Raw genomic sequence first — 15451 nt, forward strand, 5'->3', positions numbered from 1 at the left:
CTCAGAGTTAGGTTAAATAAAGACAGCCACCAGACAGGTTGTATAACGATAATTTTCTGGGATCCGAGACTGTGGAGGAGCTACAATCCCCTCCATTCCCTCTGGTGGCTGCCAGGCTGCCCCCCTCTGTTCCCTGCTGGTGGTTTTCCAGGCCACTGCAGACTGGAGAAGGGGGAGGGTGACTGGGACAAGTCAGAATGACAGAAGGCTTGTTGTTCTCACCAAGATTTTGCCTTTTTGTGATAAACACTTACTGAATTTTTTCAGGTCTTTGGTTAATTTCCAGAGTTCCCAAAAAGTTGATTGTAGCGTGTGTGTGTGTGTGTGTGTGTGTGCATGTGCGTGCGTGTGCCAGTTTTCTTGCTGCTTTTGTAGAGCAGGGCATCTTCACGGGGCGGTTCCTCATGCCGCCATTGTTGTGGCTGTCTGCTTGCAGAACGCAGGGCAGGTACGGAACCCGATTTTCCACTCAGTGTCTTTGTTGTGGGGCTGACCAGTTGACCGAGGAATCTAAACTTTTATTTCTTTGACTTAAAATGAGCATATTAGTATCTACCTTTCAGAATTATTGTAGGTAATTGAGAGAATGCATTTAACAATGTAGTGGGTAAAAACTAATCTGTAAATTTTGTCAAAAGAAGGGACACGTAAGGAGTTTCAAAGGCAAAAATGAAAAAAGATTGTATCATTCAGGTTTTATTGATAAAGGCAGAGCCACTTTTTGGAAATAGTAAAGGAATTAGATCTAACAAATGTTAGAAGAAGGGAAGACGAGCTGGGCGCAGATGAAGGTGTGGAAGAGAGTAAGAGGATGGGGGTGAAAGTCATTTGCCAGTCGGTCCACTAGCAGTGTCTGCCCAGGGGGGTAAGTCAGGACTTACGGGGCATCTGAGAAGCCAGCAGCCTGTGAGAAGCCATTGTCTCTGTGTAGCCACCAGCCTGCGGGTGCACAGCGACGGGTCTGTGGGTGGGCCCCGGGGTGCTGTTGGTTTTCAGGGCCAATAATTGGAAAGGCAAGCTGGACACACAGAGCAGGGACAGCTGGGATCTTCAGGACATCGCTGTACGTTTTTTGACACTATATTTAACCACGTCAGCCTTTTAAGAATAAAGGCTGTTGCTTTACTTCTGCCTTTCAAATTCCTAACAAGTTCCCCTTCTGGCCAATATTAAATATTTTTGAATATTAAAGCATTCTCAGAGCATATAAGAACAAACATCAGTAGTAACACATAATCCTTTATTTTACATGTCTGCTTTATTTATGCATGAGTTCTCTGGAGGTAATATATCAAATGAATTTTTGTAAATTAAACATTTTCCTAATAAGTTACAGTATTAAGAATAGGGTAATTTCCAATTGATTTTTGATTGACATTGGCATACAATTTTTTTTAATGTAGGTTTCTTGAGTTTTGTTAGCATGATGTAATCAAGGTCATGGGCTGAAGTCTAATGGGATGGTGAGACAAGCAAGATTCTTGTGGACTAAATTGTACCACCAAGTTCATGTAATTTGGAGGCAACATAGGAAAGTGTACTTCTCTTAGTGTGGTGAAGGCCCACTCTGTCTGATGTTGTCTGGTTACTAGGTAGAAAAAACATATTTGCTGTTTCAGTACTTGGTTACCAGGTCTCAGCAGCTGTGATGATTGGTCCCAGGCCATGTCTGGAACAGTAGGTATGATGAGGTCCACCATTAATTGCACTACGTTTGTGATAATCTGTGACATTTTCCAGGACCCGTCTGGGTTCTACTCGGTTTAAATGGGTAGGTTAAACTGCCCGTAGAGCCATATACACACACACACACTTCACAGTATCTTTCAAATTTCTGATGGTGGGACCCATTTCTGTGGTTTGTGTAGATATGCAGTATCACTTTGGATTTTTTTTAAACAGGGGAGGAATCTCCAGGAGCTTTCCCTTGGCCCTCTATTCTGCCGTAGCGCTCACTGCGGGCTCTGCTGGTTGTTGCTATTTCTAACTCACTTCTGCATCCAGGACTGAGTAGGTCGGAGACTTCCTAGGCCTACCATGGGTAGACTGACTTCCATAAACCCTCCACCTCGTCACGGTGGTGTTCTGAGTCCCAAAAGATTAGCATTAACTGAGAGCTAATCAGCCCTAAAAGGTTATTTCTTTTTCCCCAGGATACTATTACCTGGTAAATGGTCACAATTACTCCCTTGGGGAAGAATTATGGTATATATTTATTGTTATTCAGAGGCTCTGAGTCTGAGAAGTGACCCAGGGATAGGAGTCAGGTGAAGGACAGTGTTTTAGCCTGGTGACTCAGGTCACACATCTGGTCTCCACGCCCAGACGATGGTCATGTCACCTTTCTTCCTCCTCCCTCCCCTTCCCCTCTGCTTTTTAAAATATAGATCAAGTTTGAATTTAGTTGTCTGTCAATCTAATTTGGTCCTAAGTCTTCATGATCAGCCACCACCTGAGATCCATGGCGGCAGCACTATTCTAATAATAACTCTGGCTGTGCCTACTGCAAATAAATACACTCATCTTGCTTCCAGGGTTGAAGCCGGTCTCCATTACCTTGTGTTCTAATCACCACTATTGAAATCAGGAAGCTCGTTTCAATAGAGGGATCTTCAGGCTTTTTGCCCAGCTTACTTGGGGCATCTACAGTACTGTAGCACTTTCAAGGATGCTGGTCCTTCGTACCTAATTTATTTCTCAAAGCCCGGGTCCTCGTGGGGTACATAGTTAGGGGGTTCAAATGATAAATTAACAACAACCTTTGTCTTCTCAGATGTCAGATTTTTTCCTCCACATTATACCAAGGAATTTCTGACATCTGAACTTCAGTTTTGGCCATGTTTGAGTCAAGGTCTAGGTCAAACAGTTGAACAAATGGTGTAGAGCCGTCTCCAGCTGCTTGAGTTGGCACGGTGAATCGAACATTTCTGGTGAGCATCTAAATTCAGCTGATGTAAAATTATAATCCTTTCTGCCCATGGTCTAACACCCTTAGACTCTCTTTTTCCACATGGTCCCAAGGTTTTCCTTCTAGAAGTTAACAATATCTTGCAGTTCTTTTTGTGTGTAAGTCTCTTGATATGTTTGGAGGCAGTGAGGGATAGATGGGGTCAGAGATGGGGGGGACTGGCCTTCTGTTGCAAGGTAACCCCCCGAACTGCAGCCATTGCTGTCTTTGAACACGATGGCACTTGTCTTACCAGGTGCGGGAGGGCTGCCCCTGCTGGACACTCCGGAGGGTTTAGGGGTTTCTGTGCCGAGTCTTCCCAGAGGACCCCATTTTAATCCTCCCTCACTCCCTCCCTCACTGGATTTATGGATTTATTTTGGGTCTCATGCTTTCATTAATCAATGCCCTTCTTTGCTCTAACCCTCTTGCTTTAAACAACTGTTGCAGTTATTACTGCTATGTAACAAACCCTATCAACTTGGGTGGCTTAAAACAATAGCAATAATTTATCTCTAATTGTTTCTGTGGGACAGAAATTTAGGAGCAACTCGACTGGCCAGTTGTGATGTGAGAAAGGTGAGGCGATACAGTATTAACTGTAAATGAATGTTGATAAATTGAAGATGCACAGGAGTGGCCCTAGAGCAATTATTAAAAAATAATAAAAGGATGTGTGGCTAAAAGGCAGGAGAGGAAATAAGGTGAGTGACCCACACATCCTCCACTACCCCAGTCCGATGCCTGACCTGTCCCAGAGAACCGGTGCAGCTGCGATTCAGCAGTCCTGCGGGAGCAGCGCCTGCGGTGGTTGTTTGGCTGTACCAGCCTGACAGTTACGAGGAGAAGACATTCTCTTAGGCGAGCACAGAAATTCCCCGAGTGTCGTTTTCTTTGTGTGAGCCGCGCAGTGAATTCCAAAGCAGCCGGCCGACCTTCCAGTCCTGGGTTCCCTCGCAGCGTCCTGTCACTCAGTGCACAAAGCCAGCATCACGTGGGCGCTTCTTTCTCAGTGTCACTGGATGTCATGGACCAACAGGGTCCCACCCTCCCACGGTCACTGGAGCCCCAATTTCTTTAACTCCAATCAGATTAGATAGCTAATCACAAATACTCATTTTCTACAGGGGTGTGTTGCCTGCAAGCACTTCTGTAACCAGTTACTATGCTGGCCATCGTTTAATTGCAGACCACAGAATCCACTCAAACTGGTTAAAGCAGGAAAGTGTGTTAAGTGAATTAGCCCTCAGAATTTCTGGGAGGGTATGGGTATCAGCTTTCAGTGCCAGGCTGCCAAGAGAAATGCCTTCCACTGCACTGCGAGATCTGTTCTGCGGGAATTCCGCTGTGACTATAGTTTGCTACAGTGTGTTACATTTTGGTTGAATACATCATATGCATATATATATGTGTGTGTAAATATATAAATGGTTAAATACATTAGTAACTTGTGAATAAAGGAATTATATGGGTTGTATTTTGAGACATTATATTTATTTTGGTTATTTGGGACTTAGAACTGTTTTTCCTTAGAATATGTTTTATAAATTTTGGTTCTGTTTTCAGAGTTGTCTTAAAAAGCCTATATAACTCATACTATCTTAGAAATGCAAAAGAGCCAGCACCCAGAGAAAGCCTTCCAGAAGTTTGGAAGCAGGCTGTCTTTTGAAAGATTGCACAGAAATGATACTGGTAAAATTAAGAATTACGGGTATGTCCAACCCAAAGAAAGTTAAATGCACAGACTGCACGATTGCCAGCTACGTGGGTTAGAGAGTCCAAAGAGCCCGCCGGCTCCTGCAGGGTGCTTCCCGAGTGTCCTCGCCCACCATTGAGGCCACGGCTGTCTCAGCAATTCCGGCGACTCCACTCTGGGTTCTGAGGGTCGGTGTGGGAGGAGGGGCAGGAGCCCTACTGCCCAGCTTTCTGCTCCCGGTTGAGACTGATCAGAGGCAGGGTAATGGACATGGTGGGGACAGTGGACGGTTCTGTGGTAGCCAGGACAGAAGTATCATGGGTGATGAGCTACATGCGCACCGTGGACCTGTGAGAATCACAGCCACGCCTGGGCAGTGGGTGCTTTTTGACTTCTAACGTGAGTGGACCGTCTGGAAGCACCTAAGTCTTGTGATGACAAGTTTTATCTGTGAGGTAAGATGCAGTTTGGTTAAGGCGCAGGTGTTTAACCATACCTGTGAAATTGTACCCCTTCCTTCTCTTATAACTGTCTCAGTGATCCCTGGCTCCCTGAGCGTGCATTTGCTGTTGGTGTCGCTCTAACAAGTGATCCGGTGGTGACAGCCAGAGCGGGGAGCAGGGCTCTCGGGAGCTAAACGAGTCCCCCGATACCCTGAAGGGCACCTCTGCCTGCTGCCCGTCCTGAGGATTCTGGGCGCCAGGGAAGCAGCCTTCACCTCTGATTTCTTATCCTCTCTCACTTGCACCGCATTTATTTGTGTTGTCCCCTTCTTATTCAGCCCGTGTCCTCAATGCATGAAATAACCAGGTTGCTTCAAACTCGGACAATAAAAGTTTGGGTCATGGACAGTGAAAGATCTACATGTCCTTAAAAAACAGCAATTTTGTTCTTTCTGTTGTTATTTCTAGGCAGAGGAAATCCTTAGGCAAGAGCTGGAGAAAAAAGAAACGCCAAGTTTGTACTGCTTGCTCGGAGACGTCCTCCGCGACCACTCGTGCTACGACAAGGCCTGGGAGCTGTCCGGGCACCGCAGCGCACGCGCCCAGCGCGCCAAAGGCCTCCTCCACCTGCGGAACAGGGAGTTTAAGGAGTGCGTGGACTGCTTCCAGCGCTCAGTCAGCATTAATCCCATGCAGGTTAGACGGCTCATGAAGCCTCTCTGCTCTCGGTACTGACACTTTTCTTTGATTTTGATTCTTATCGAACCAGCACCATTTTCTGTCCTAATGGTTGGTGAGCATGTGCTTGAGAACTGAGAACTTCGTCTCCGGTAAACTTGCTTGTTGCCGAAAGTAGACGGGCATGGCCATTCCCCTCGTTCACTTTCTGCTATGTTTCTCTTAGTGACTTTTCTTTTTGTTATTTACTTCTGTTTGTCACCCATGAGGCAAATACAGATATTACAATTAGGTTCCATTTTCAAAAGACATGTTTGGAAGGAAAAGAATCGGGAGTAAAATTAGAGACAGTGCATGACTCTACAAGTCATCGCTGAAACCAAAAGTGAAAGAATCGCTTTTATGGAAGTAGGGTAACGTAAAGTGGGTTGTTGACTGGCTAAAAAGAGCTGTTTAGCAAGCATGTGCTACGAACCAGGCACCTCATCGGACGCTTGGCCAGCGTTTGAACCCAGACGGGGTGAACCCAGAGCCTGCGCTCCTTTTTGTTTTTAGTTGTGGCGAAAAACACATCACATAAAATACTCCGTCTTAACAGTTTCTGAGTGCACAGTCCAGCCACGTTACGTGCGTTCACATTGTTTTATATTAGAAATGTAACGTAGAGTAACAAACCGTACTTGCCGTGCGAGTGCCGCCCCACCCGTGTCTGCAGCCTTGTTCATCTTGCAGAACTGAACCATTAAACAGTAACTCCTGCCCCCTGCCCCCTGCCCCCCGCCCCCTAGTGGCTGGCAGCCATTCTGCCTTGAATTTGACTGCTCTCGGTACCTCACGTGAGTGGGATCACACAGGATATTTGCTTTCGTGATGGCACAATATCCACAAGATTCATCCGTGTTGTGCTGTGTGTCAGAATTTCCTTCCCTTTTAAGACTGAATTCCATCGTCTGGATGGACTGCATTTCGTTTATCCCTTCATCTCTCAGCAGACACTTGGGTTGTTTCAACCCCTTGGCTCCTGTGAAGAGTGCTCCTATGAACACGAGTGTGCAGAAATGATCGTTCTGGAACTTGGTAGACTTAGCGCACGTCTTCTACATTGAAAAAAGAGCAGAAGTACATTTTGTAAATGACAGGTTAAGCTAATTGCGTGCTTTCCTCACTCTGAGCAGTGACTACCTTCCAAGTCAGCTGGCTGTAAACAGCCTGGAGAAGAGAATAGGACAGGTGTAAGCGCAGAATATCATCGAAATTAGCAGTTGCTTTGGCGGCCAGGATACTTAAAGTATGCTGAGGACTGGCTTTTGTTGACAGCTTGCTCTAAGTCAGTGGTTCTCAGCCAGTGTGCTTCTGGCCTCTCCTGGCGTGGTGAAGAACGAGCCAGCCTGAAACGTCGTAGCGCCAAGGTTGTTGGGAAATCCTGCACTAAGTTGATTATAACTAGACTTTTTTTTTTTTTTGGTAGAAAATAGAGCTCAATATTATTGTATTATTAAATTTTCCTTGTACTTTTATGGAAAATTATATCAGATCCTTGCTTATCTTAGTAGTCTCTGCCTGTTACCTAACCACAGCTGCCATAAAAGTGGGGAAGATAAATCCCTCCCGTTGCCCCCCCCCACCATAGTCTAAGTTAAATCAGTGCCAGGCACCTCACAGACTGGAAGTGTTCTCTTGAGCACTGTCTCTTTTCAACATCTGGGCATTAACGTTTCCTCCTGCCTCGCTGGCTATTCCTTCTCAGTCTTCTCGGACGGTCCCTAGGTGGGCCCTATGGCCTGCCTGGCCCTTGGGTCTTCACTCTGTTTACACTTACTCCCTTCGTTCATCTAGTTCAGAGCTTGTAATGGCATCTTTCCATTAACAACTCCCAAAGGTTTATTTTCAGTCCAGCCTTCTCCCTGAACTCCAGACTCCTTTATCTAACTGCTTTTCCAGTCTCCATGTTTGTTACTTTACCTTACATTTCTAATACAAAACACTGTCCTCTGCCGTCTACAAGCTTGCTCTGTCCTCATCAGCCCCGTTTGGTCCTGGACTCACCCACGTCAGCAGTGAATCCTGGCAGCGCTACCTTCCAAATACGTCTAGAATCAGACAGCTCCTTACCACCTGCCAGCATTCCCATTCAAATCCCAACTCTCTCTCACCCGATTAATGTATTCTCTCCTAACTGGTCTTTCTGTCTCTGTCCTTGTCCCCAGCTGCCTGTTCAATGACCCTCCAAATCAGTCTTTTCAGACGTGAGATTCTTCTGCTCCATCAGAGGAGCAGTGACAGAAGCCAGTGGCCCTTAGTGGCTCTCAGGCTTTCCCCAGCTTGGCCCCTGTTGCTCCTTTCCCCCCGTTCCTCCCACCGTCCCCCTCGCTCACCCCACATTAGTCGCTTTGTTCTCCCCTGAAGATGTCAGGCACATTCCTGCCTCTGGATTTTAGCATCTGCTCTTCTGCTGCCTGGAATGTTCTGCTTCCCCCTCTCCGTGTACCCTGCTCCGTGGCCCCCTTCACGTCCTCGCTCAGGTACCACTTTCCTGGAGAGGCTCTCGCTGATCGTTCTGTGCGAAACCGCACCTTCGCCGCGCACTCATTTCCTTCCCGGCCTCTGTTTCTCCTTAGCCTTAGAACCTTCCGATGTTACGTGCAGCTTACATGAAAAAATTCCTTTTCTCCTCCACTAGGAGTAAATTCCATGAAGGCAGAGACTTTTATCTTTAAGTTCTATTTGTATTTTTTAGTGCTATAACAGTACCTATCACACATTTGGTATTCAATAAATACGCCTTGAGTCAATGAATAAATGATGTCTTTGACCAGTTATTCATTCAGATACATGCCAGTTGTCTGGGGTGTGCATAGCGTTGAGCCAAAGGCGAAGCAGATCGCCAGACAGTTCAGTGCGTGCCCTTTGGTACAACCTGGTGGAATGAACAGAGACACAACTAGCCAGTAACATGGGGCATCAAAGAAACACCAAGTGAGTTACCTGTAAAGCACTAGTTACACAGAAGCCAAAGAGGATGTTTCTGTCTTTGGTAGACATTGGAGAGCGTATTGGATTTGCTTTGAAGGACAAAAGTTACTTAAAGAGGCCGGGGAGGGGCAGTGCTGAGGGCGCCCCGGGCACGTGAGCAGGGTGGGCAAAACCCTGGAAACAGGAGAAGGGGTGTGTGGGGTGGGGGTGCATTGGGGGGCAGAGGGGTGCGTGGGAGGCTAGTTTTTTAGAGTCAAAGGGGATAGAGCAGCCGGAAAGCCGGACTGGAGCCAGATTATGAAAGGTCTTAAATGTGAGACTTACGTCTTTGACTTTTTATTTGGCAGGTGGGGGGCTGTTGAGGGATGGATTTGTGCTTCGCTTTGTTTTGCATGGAGGAATGTGGTGTGCATGGAGGTGATTTAGGAATTTTGTTTTGGCAACACAGTGGCCATGGAAGATGCTAGATGTAGGCAGCGTTAGGAGACTGTGGCAAGAGTCTGGCATGACGGTTATCAGCGTGGAAGGAGCATTAGGAAAGAAGGGATGGATGTGAGGGAATTTGCATGGGAGGATTTGACACGGCTTAGTGGCCTCATTATATAATTTTGAATTAATTACTTAGCGAGACAAAAAATGAGTTGTTCAAAGCAGTGCAAACAGATGTTATGTGAGGGTATTTTGCAGTCTGCCATATGGATCTGATTCAGGCCGCTGTAAAGCGTGCCAAAACGCGCAGCATTTGATGCTGCAGTTGTATAGAACTACTGCGAGAGGCGAACTTGAACACCACAGACTTGTTAGAACTGCGGTCCAAGTTTGAACTGTCTCTGAGGAGGGAGGGCTCCCACGTGCTGTGATTTCCGTTAAGTCCCAGAATGCTAGGAAAACAGAAGAACTGAGTCTAAAACAGTCTACCCTCTTTTCTCACACATGTCCACAATTAGATTTAATAACAAAATGTAGGCAAAACGAGAGTGATATTTGAATGGCCTTTGTGCACTGTAACAACTTTCTGAAGTCAAACTGGTATAAAGATACGAGTGTTTGGGATGGTCTGCAGACTAAGCGCATCGTCTTGTGTGTTTGTGAGGGACCAGAAGACGTGTGTGACAGTCACAGCATTTGTGCTGAGATGCTGGCTGTCGCTCATCACAAATTCAGCAGAACAATGTCAGTGACATGGTGTTAGAATTAGATATGACTGAAGAGCCGATTAAAATATATGAACACCTAAGCTAAATTAAAGGAATATTAATTCTGTAATGTATTGTTAAAATCTATACAACTACTACATTAATTCTGTAATGTCATAAATATGTAGCTTGATTAATGTTTCTTTTGTTATTTCTAAATGTTCTGGTAGTCAGCATTTAAAACTTTTTATTTCTATTTTATTTTATTTATTTTTTAGAAGATGTTATTTATCTTTAGAGGGGAAGGGAAGGAGAGAGGGAGAGAAATATCAGTGTATAGTTGCCTCTTGTGCGTCCCCTGCTGGGAACCAGCCTGCAACCCAGGCATGTGCCCTGACTGGGAATCAAACTGCGATCCTCTGGTCCGCAGGCCCAAGTTCAATCCACTGAGCTACAGCAGCCAGGGCTAAAATTTTTTATTTTTAATATACAGTGTTTTTATTTTTCAAAAATAATTTTACTTTTGAAAATAGTTTTCCAATATAATGATCTTATAGATCCCTGATCCCGTAAAACCAATTCGTTGATCAACAATTTGTTGGCCAATAAATAAGTTCTTTTTTTTTTTAATTTTGGCTTTTTTTAAAGATTATTTATTTATTTTTAGACAGGGGGGAAGGGAGGAAGTAAGAGGGAGAGAAACATTGATGTGTGGTTGCCTCCACTCACCACCTACTGGGGACCTGGCCAGCAACCGAGGCATGTGCCCTGACTGGGAGTAGAACCAGCGACCCCTTGGTTTGCAGACCAGCACTCAGTCCACTGAGCTCTTCCAGCCTGGGCAATAAGGTCTTTTTTTAATCATATAATTTTAATTATTTTTAATGTCCCATTCGCTTTCAAAAGTGTTGCAGTTCAAACAGCACGTTATGTGGTTGCCGAACCGCGCGTGACCGAGGTCCTTCTGTGTCCCCGGGGTGGACGTGAGAATGAGTTAGGCCGTGTCAGCCTGTGGGCAGAGCGCAGAGTTTCTGTGGGAAGATGATGGGGCGGAGCTGGTCTGTGACGGCCTCGAATGCCTTTCTTCGGGGTTATCTAACCCTCTGGGTGCAGAGTCTGTTGTGGTTTTGAACAGAAGTGTGACGGGTCAGCAGTGGTGGTGTGGGAAGTGTGAATCCGGAGCGCGTGTGGTGGGGCGACCAGAGGCTTCAGCTGGGAGGACGGGGCAGCACAGGCTGAAGCCTCACTGCGAAGGGAAGTTCCGGGGCCTTATTCACTGAACTGGCGGGGTGGATCCAGGAGGACATTAGTTTTCTCAGTTGTGTTAAAAAGAAAACTGTCCCTATTGATAGGTACAGGAAGCTCAAGGGGAAGGGCAAAGACTTCTGCAGGGGAAGCCGATGTGATTTTGGATGTGGCCTGTGAAGGGCTGTTGCTGTGTCTAAGCAGAGGATCGACTGTTCACTGGTGACAAAGCCTGAAGCCCAGGGGTGCGGCCAGAGTGGAGCCTACAGACCAGGCATCTCTGTGGAAGTGAGGGGAAGCCACGCGGGTGCGTGTGTCCTCTGCACACAGCTGTGCTGGCGGTGGACACCGGCGGAATCCTGCACTCTGGGCACCCCCGGCAGCTGGAGGCGGGCAGAGAAGAGCCCCGGTGAAGCGGGACTCAAACAAAAATGCTCCAGAGTGTGGATCAGAGGGACAGAAGGACAGCAAGGAAGAGATTCGTGGGGACTAAAGGAAGGTGACTGATGCTTTGGGATGATCCAGCACATGACACGGAGGGAGTCTCTGTGAGACCAGGGAATTTTAGAGAAACCGAGGCAGCCGTCCCAGCCCACACTTTCATAAGACCAGACTTATATGATAGCCTACTCTGTGGTTTTAATTATCCCAAGAGCTTACACTCATTCTTGATTTGTAGGGGTTAGCTCTATCTGCATTTCAGTGTTTGAAAGAAGAAAACGTTTTTATTTGAAATGAGTTACAGAGTTTCTGTTGTGAACTTGTATTCGTTTTGGTGGAAAGACTCAAGGAGATTGGAGCTTACATTCCAATGGGGAAGACCGGGTGAACAAATGCAAATAATATGTAGAGAAAAAAGAGATTCTTTCCTTTTGTTTCTTCATTTCTCATATTGGTAAGCAATAAAAAATGAAACTTGCATAACTGCCAAGAAACATGAGCACTGGGGTAACATCTGGCCTGTAGCTGTGCCGGAGGGGCAGAGGGGCGTCTGCTGCCGGAGACCGGATTCGGAGCCCTAGTGACCCCAAGGGGTCGGACGTGGGTGAATCACCCCATTTCTCTGGGCTTCCGGTCCCTCACTGAAAAGCAGAGATTATAATCCCTGTCTCTGTTTGCTGCTGGGAAAATTAGAGCTAAGATGTGTCAGATACTTAACATGGTTCCTGGCTCATAGCAAGTTCTCAGGCATAGAAGTTACACAGTGGGGTTCGCCCACCCTGCCTATTGTGATGTGGTGGTTGGTGGTAGAAAATCCTGATTGCCTGTTACCTGTAGCCTAAAGGTAGGGGGACAACAGGAGAGTCTCAAATGCAGGTGGCACACCAGCGCCCACAGTAACTCACATTATGAATTCTCTGGAAAGAGTGGGCAAGTACCAGAACTGTGATAACCAAATCTAGGACAGGAATAAGTGGAGGGCATTAAACAATTAATAGCCTATCTAGTAAAAGAAAAATGTGTGTATAAAATTTCATCGAGCCTTTAGTGGAAAGGGAGACACTGAAATAGAGGAATGTATTCCTTTAGAGAGAGAGAAAAGCTGGCAGGTTAAGACTTGTGTTTTCTTTGGGAAGAGAAGTTAGGACTTAGTAAATGAGAAGTTTGGTTAAAGAAGAGTTGCTGGTAGGCAGTTCTTAAAAAGATGAGTACCATGCATCACTTTAGGAAAAACTGCTACCCAAGAACATTGATATCGCTCTTGGGTTTGGCGTGGGTCATTTCCCGTCTGATGAAACCACGTTCTGCGACTTGTCTGCATTCAGGGCCACGGGGACCAGTCAAGAATGAGAAAGGAGGGCACGGGCTGTGCTGTGTGGCGTTAGGGTCCCTTTAAAACATTGGACTCTGTTACATGTGACATCAGGAAAATTCAGTCACTCCCGTAAGGAAAATTGGCAAAAAGTGTGAAGAAACTGACGATTCAATCTGCAGAAGCCTTAAAGGAGGAGGGAAATTTGAGTAGTGAGGGCATGATGTGTTTAAGAAAGGAAATTGGAATGTACAACAAGTGTCACCAATTGCAGATGTGTTTTAAATACTCCTGTAAAAATTAACTTTTTAATTATAAAACTAATCATCGAGTAGTGGTGCTTAGTCTTTGTTAGCCCTCAGAGTTCCAAACTTTAATTTCATCTTCATTATCAAGGTTTAACAAGTGTTACACCCACTCTCTTCATCATACATTTTAATTATGAGGTTTAAAAAGTATTGTACTCACTGTCTTCATCACACATAAAGCCACTGTGTGGCTTTAGGCAAATTACTTCTTGTCTCTGCCTCCTTTTCCTTTTGCCCCCCTTTGAATCGATTTCTAATTGAATGGATTCCCTCCTAGCTCCTCAAACCTGCCGGTTCCAATACTGTTCTAGTTGTATGACCTGTGTCCTTGCTCTGCCACTAGATGGCACTGAGGTACCTGTTAACCCCGTCACCCCAGGGTTTTCAGAGTCTGGGGTCTAACGGAGCCTTGGAATTCTTGCGTTGCCAGCCCCTGTTAAACCAGCAGGCACTGAGACTCCGGTCAAGTGACAAGTGATGGGGCCAGCGCCGTGCAGTCGCTCAGGACCCCAGGACTCCATCTTCGCAGTTCACTGCTTCTCTAGGAAAGTGCATGAGGGACGTTCAAAGGGAGAGCATGTTCTCCCTCAACCATTCCTGCTTGTTAATTATTTTTAAAATAATTTAAAATCATTCTTTAAGTACATATCATTACATTCAAAATAAATAGTTGGTGCCCTGGCCAGGTAGCTCAGTGGGTTGGAGTATCGTCCTCACACACCAAGCTTGCGGGTTCAATCCCTGGTCGGGGCACATACCAGAGTCAGCCAGTGAATGCGTAGATACGTGGAACAACAAACCAGTGTTTCTCTCCCCCCCCCCCTCCACTGTCTCTCTCTTAAAAAAATAAATCAATAAAAATGTAATTAGTTGTCCTGCTTCAGTGTTTTGTATTGGTTCCCTCAGGAAAAAAAGCCAGAGCGTCAGCTCGTAAAGATCATCGCCCCACCTTCACAACCAGCTGGCCTTTGTAATGGCCCTGGAAATAGCCCTACAGAAATCTCAGCCAGAGCCTCTGTCCGGTGATTCTGTCTTCGGTCTTGCCCAGTCCCTTTGATAAGAGGTTGCCTTTCAGCTCCTTCTTCCAACTAAACATGGTCATCCACTCTTCTGTCTCACCTTTGTCCACTTGCCTACTGGAGACAGGTTTGGGGCGGGGGGATCTTGTTTTTCCAGCACCTGTTCACTGTCCACCCCACCCCCGCCTTCATGGGTGACAGGGATGGTATTATGCTAAGTCGTGGCCGTGCTGGGCAGAGCCGCGCAGTGCGAGGCAGTGCGGCCACGTGGAGAACATGAGGACTGGGGAGGCACACCGCCTGGGTGAATCTCCCCTCTCCTCCCCTGCTGACTGGCTCTGACCCGTCCTCACCGCTCGACGGAGGAAAGAGTTACTGCCTCGAAAGGCTGCTGTGAGGAGTAAATGGGGCAGGGTGTGGAAAGCTCTGGTAACAGGGCCCGACACACGTGGTTGGTGCTCGTTGTCCTGGTTGCTGTTGTCGGGAGGTGGTTGTTGTTGTTGTTTTACTTGTTTTGTTGCTCTTACTGCCAGGGGAGGGAGGGACGCAGGGATGCCCGGGTCTCGGTCTGTGATTCAGACGATGGGGTAGTGCCGTGCGGCCCGGCCGGTGCTCACCGGTCACGGGCAGCAGCGGAGGGATTGAGATGCGGCTGCTGGAGTTGGGACGTGTTGCCAGTGTTGGAAACACGTGAGCCTTCATAGGTGAAAAAATGTATGTAGTGTGAACAAATTAATGTAAAATATCTCAGTGATTGTGTATATTGGTAACATGTTGAAATGATAATGTTTTGGATAGGTAGAGTCGCAGAAAATGTTACCTAAAATTAATCTCTCCCACGTGTTTCCACTTCTTAGATGTGGCCACGGCATAAGGCAGCGAGGCTGGCGTGCCTTTCTGTCTGGCAGCGCTGGCCCGGAGGGAGGGATCTTGGCTTTGCAAACGAGCACAGCTCTGATTTGGGGAATCACGTCAGAGGTTTTTTTGAGGTTTCTTTTCGACTTTTTCTCTTTTATGATACTCTCCTCTTAAAAGCATGACCATCTGAAATCAAGATATCCGTCACTATTAGTAATAATAGAGTTTAAGATAAAAAAGTAAAAGCACCCAATATTCTCCTCATTCCCCCAAATTGAGGCCTTCAATTGAGAAGCAAGTTATGAACACATTATTTATGGTTTAGCAGGTCAGCCACCAGCAATAAGACCCTAGAGTTTGTTTTAAAGCCACTTTATGATTTCAAAGAATAGGGA

General features: G+C 46.3%; 1 protein-coding gene across 2 annotated transcripts in view; it reads left to right on the forward strand.

Annotated features, from left to right (window-relative positions):
- The window catches only part of TTC27 (tetratricopeptide repeat domain 27), a 140058-nt gene that overhangs the window by 89175 nt on the left and 35432 nt on the right, over positions 1 to 15451 (forward strand). The window contains exon 13 of one of the 2 annotated variants that reach the window (XM_037146569.2): positions 5555 to 5782. In XM_037146569.2, coding sequence (XP_037002464.2) covers positions 5555 to 5782 — 228 coding nt within the window. The remainder of the gene's footprint in view (positions 1 to 5554; positions 5783 to 15451) is intronic. The other variant, XM_037146570.2, reaches the window with a different exon arrangement.

Source organism: Artibeus jamaicensis, unplaced genomic scaffold (genome assembly GCF_021234435.1).
Source record: "Artibeus jamaicensis isolate MK-2021 breed Jamaican fruit bat unplaced genomic scaffold, CSHL_Jam_final contig_465, whole genome shotgun sequence".
In the NCBI taxonomy this organism is placed as follows: domain Eukaryota; kingdom Metazoa; phylum Chordata; class Mammalia; order Chiroptera; family Phyllostomidae; genus Artibeus; species Artibeus jamaicensis.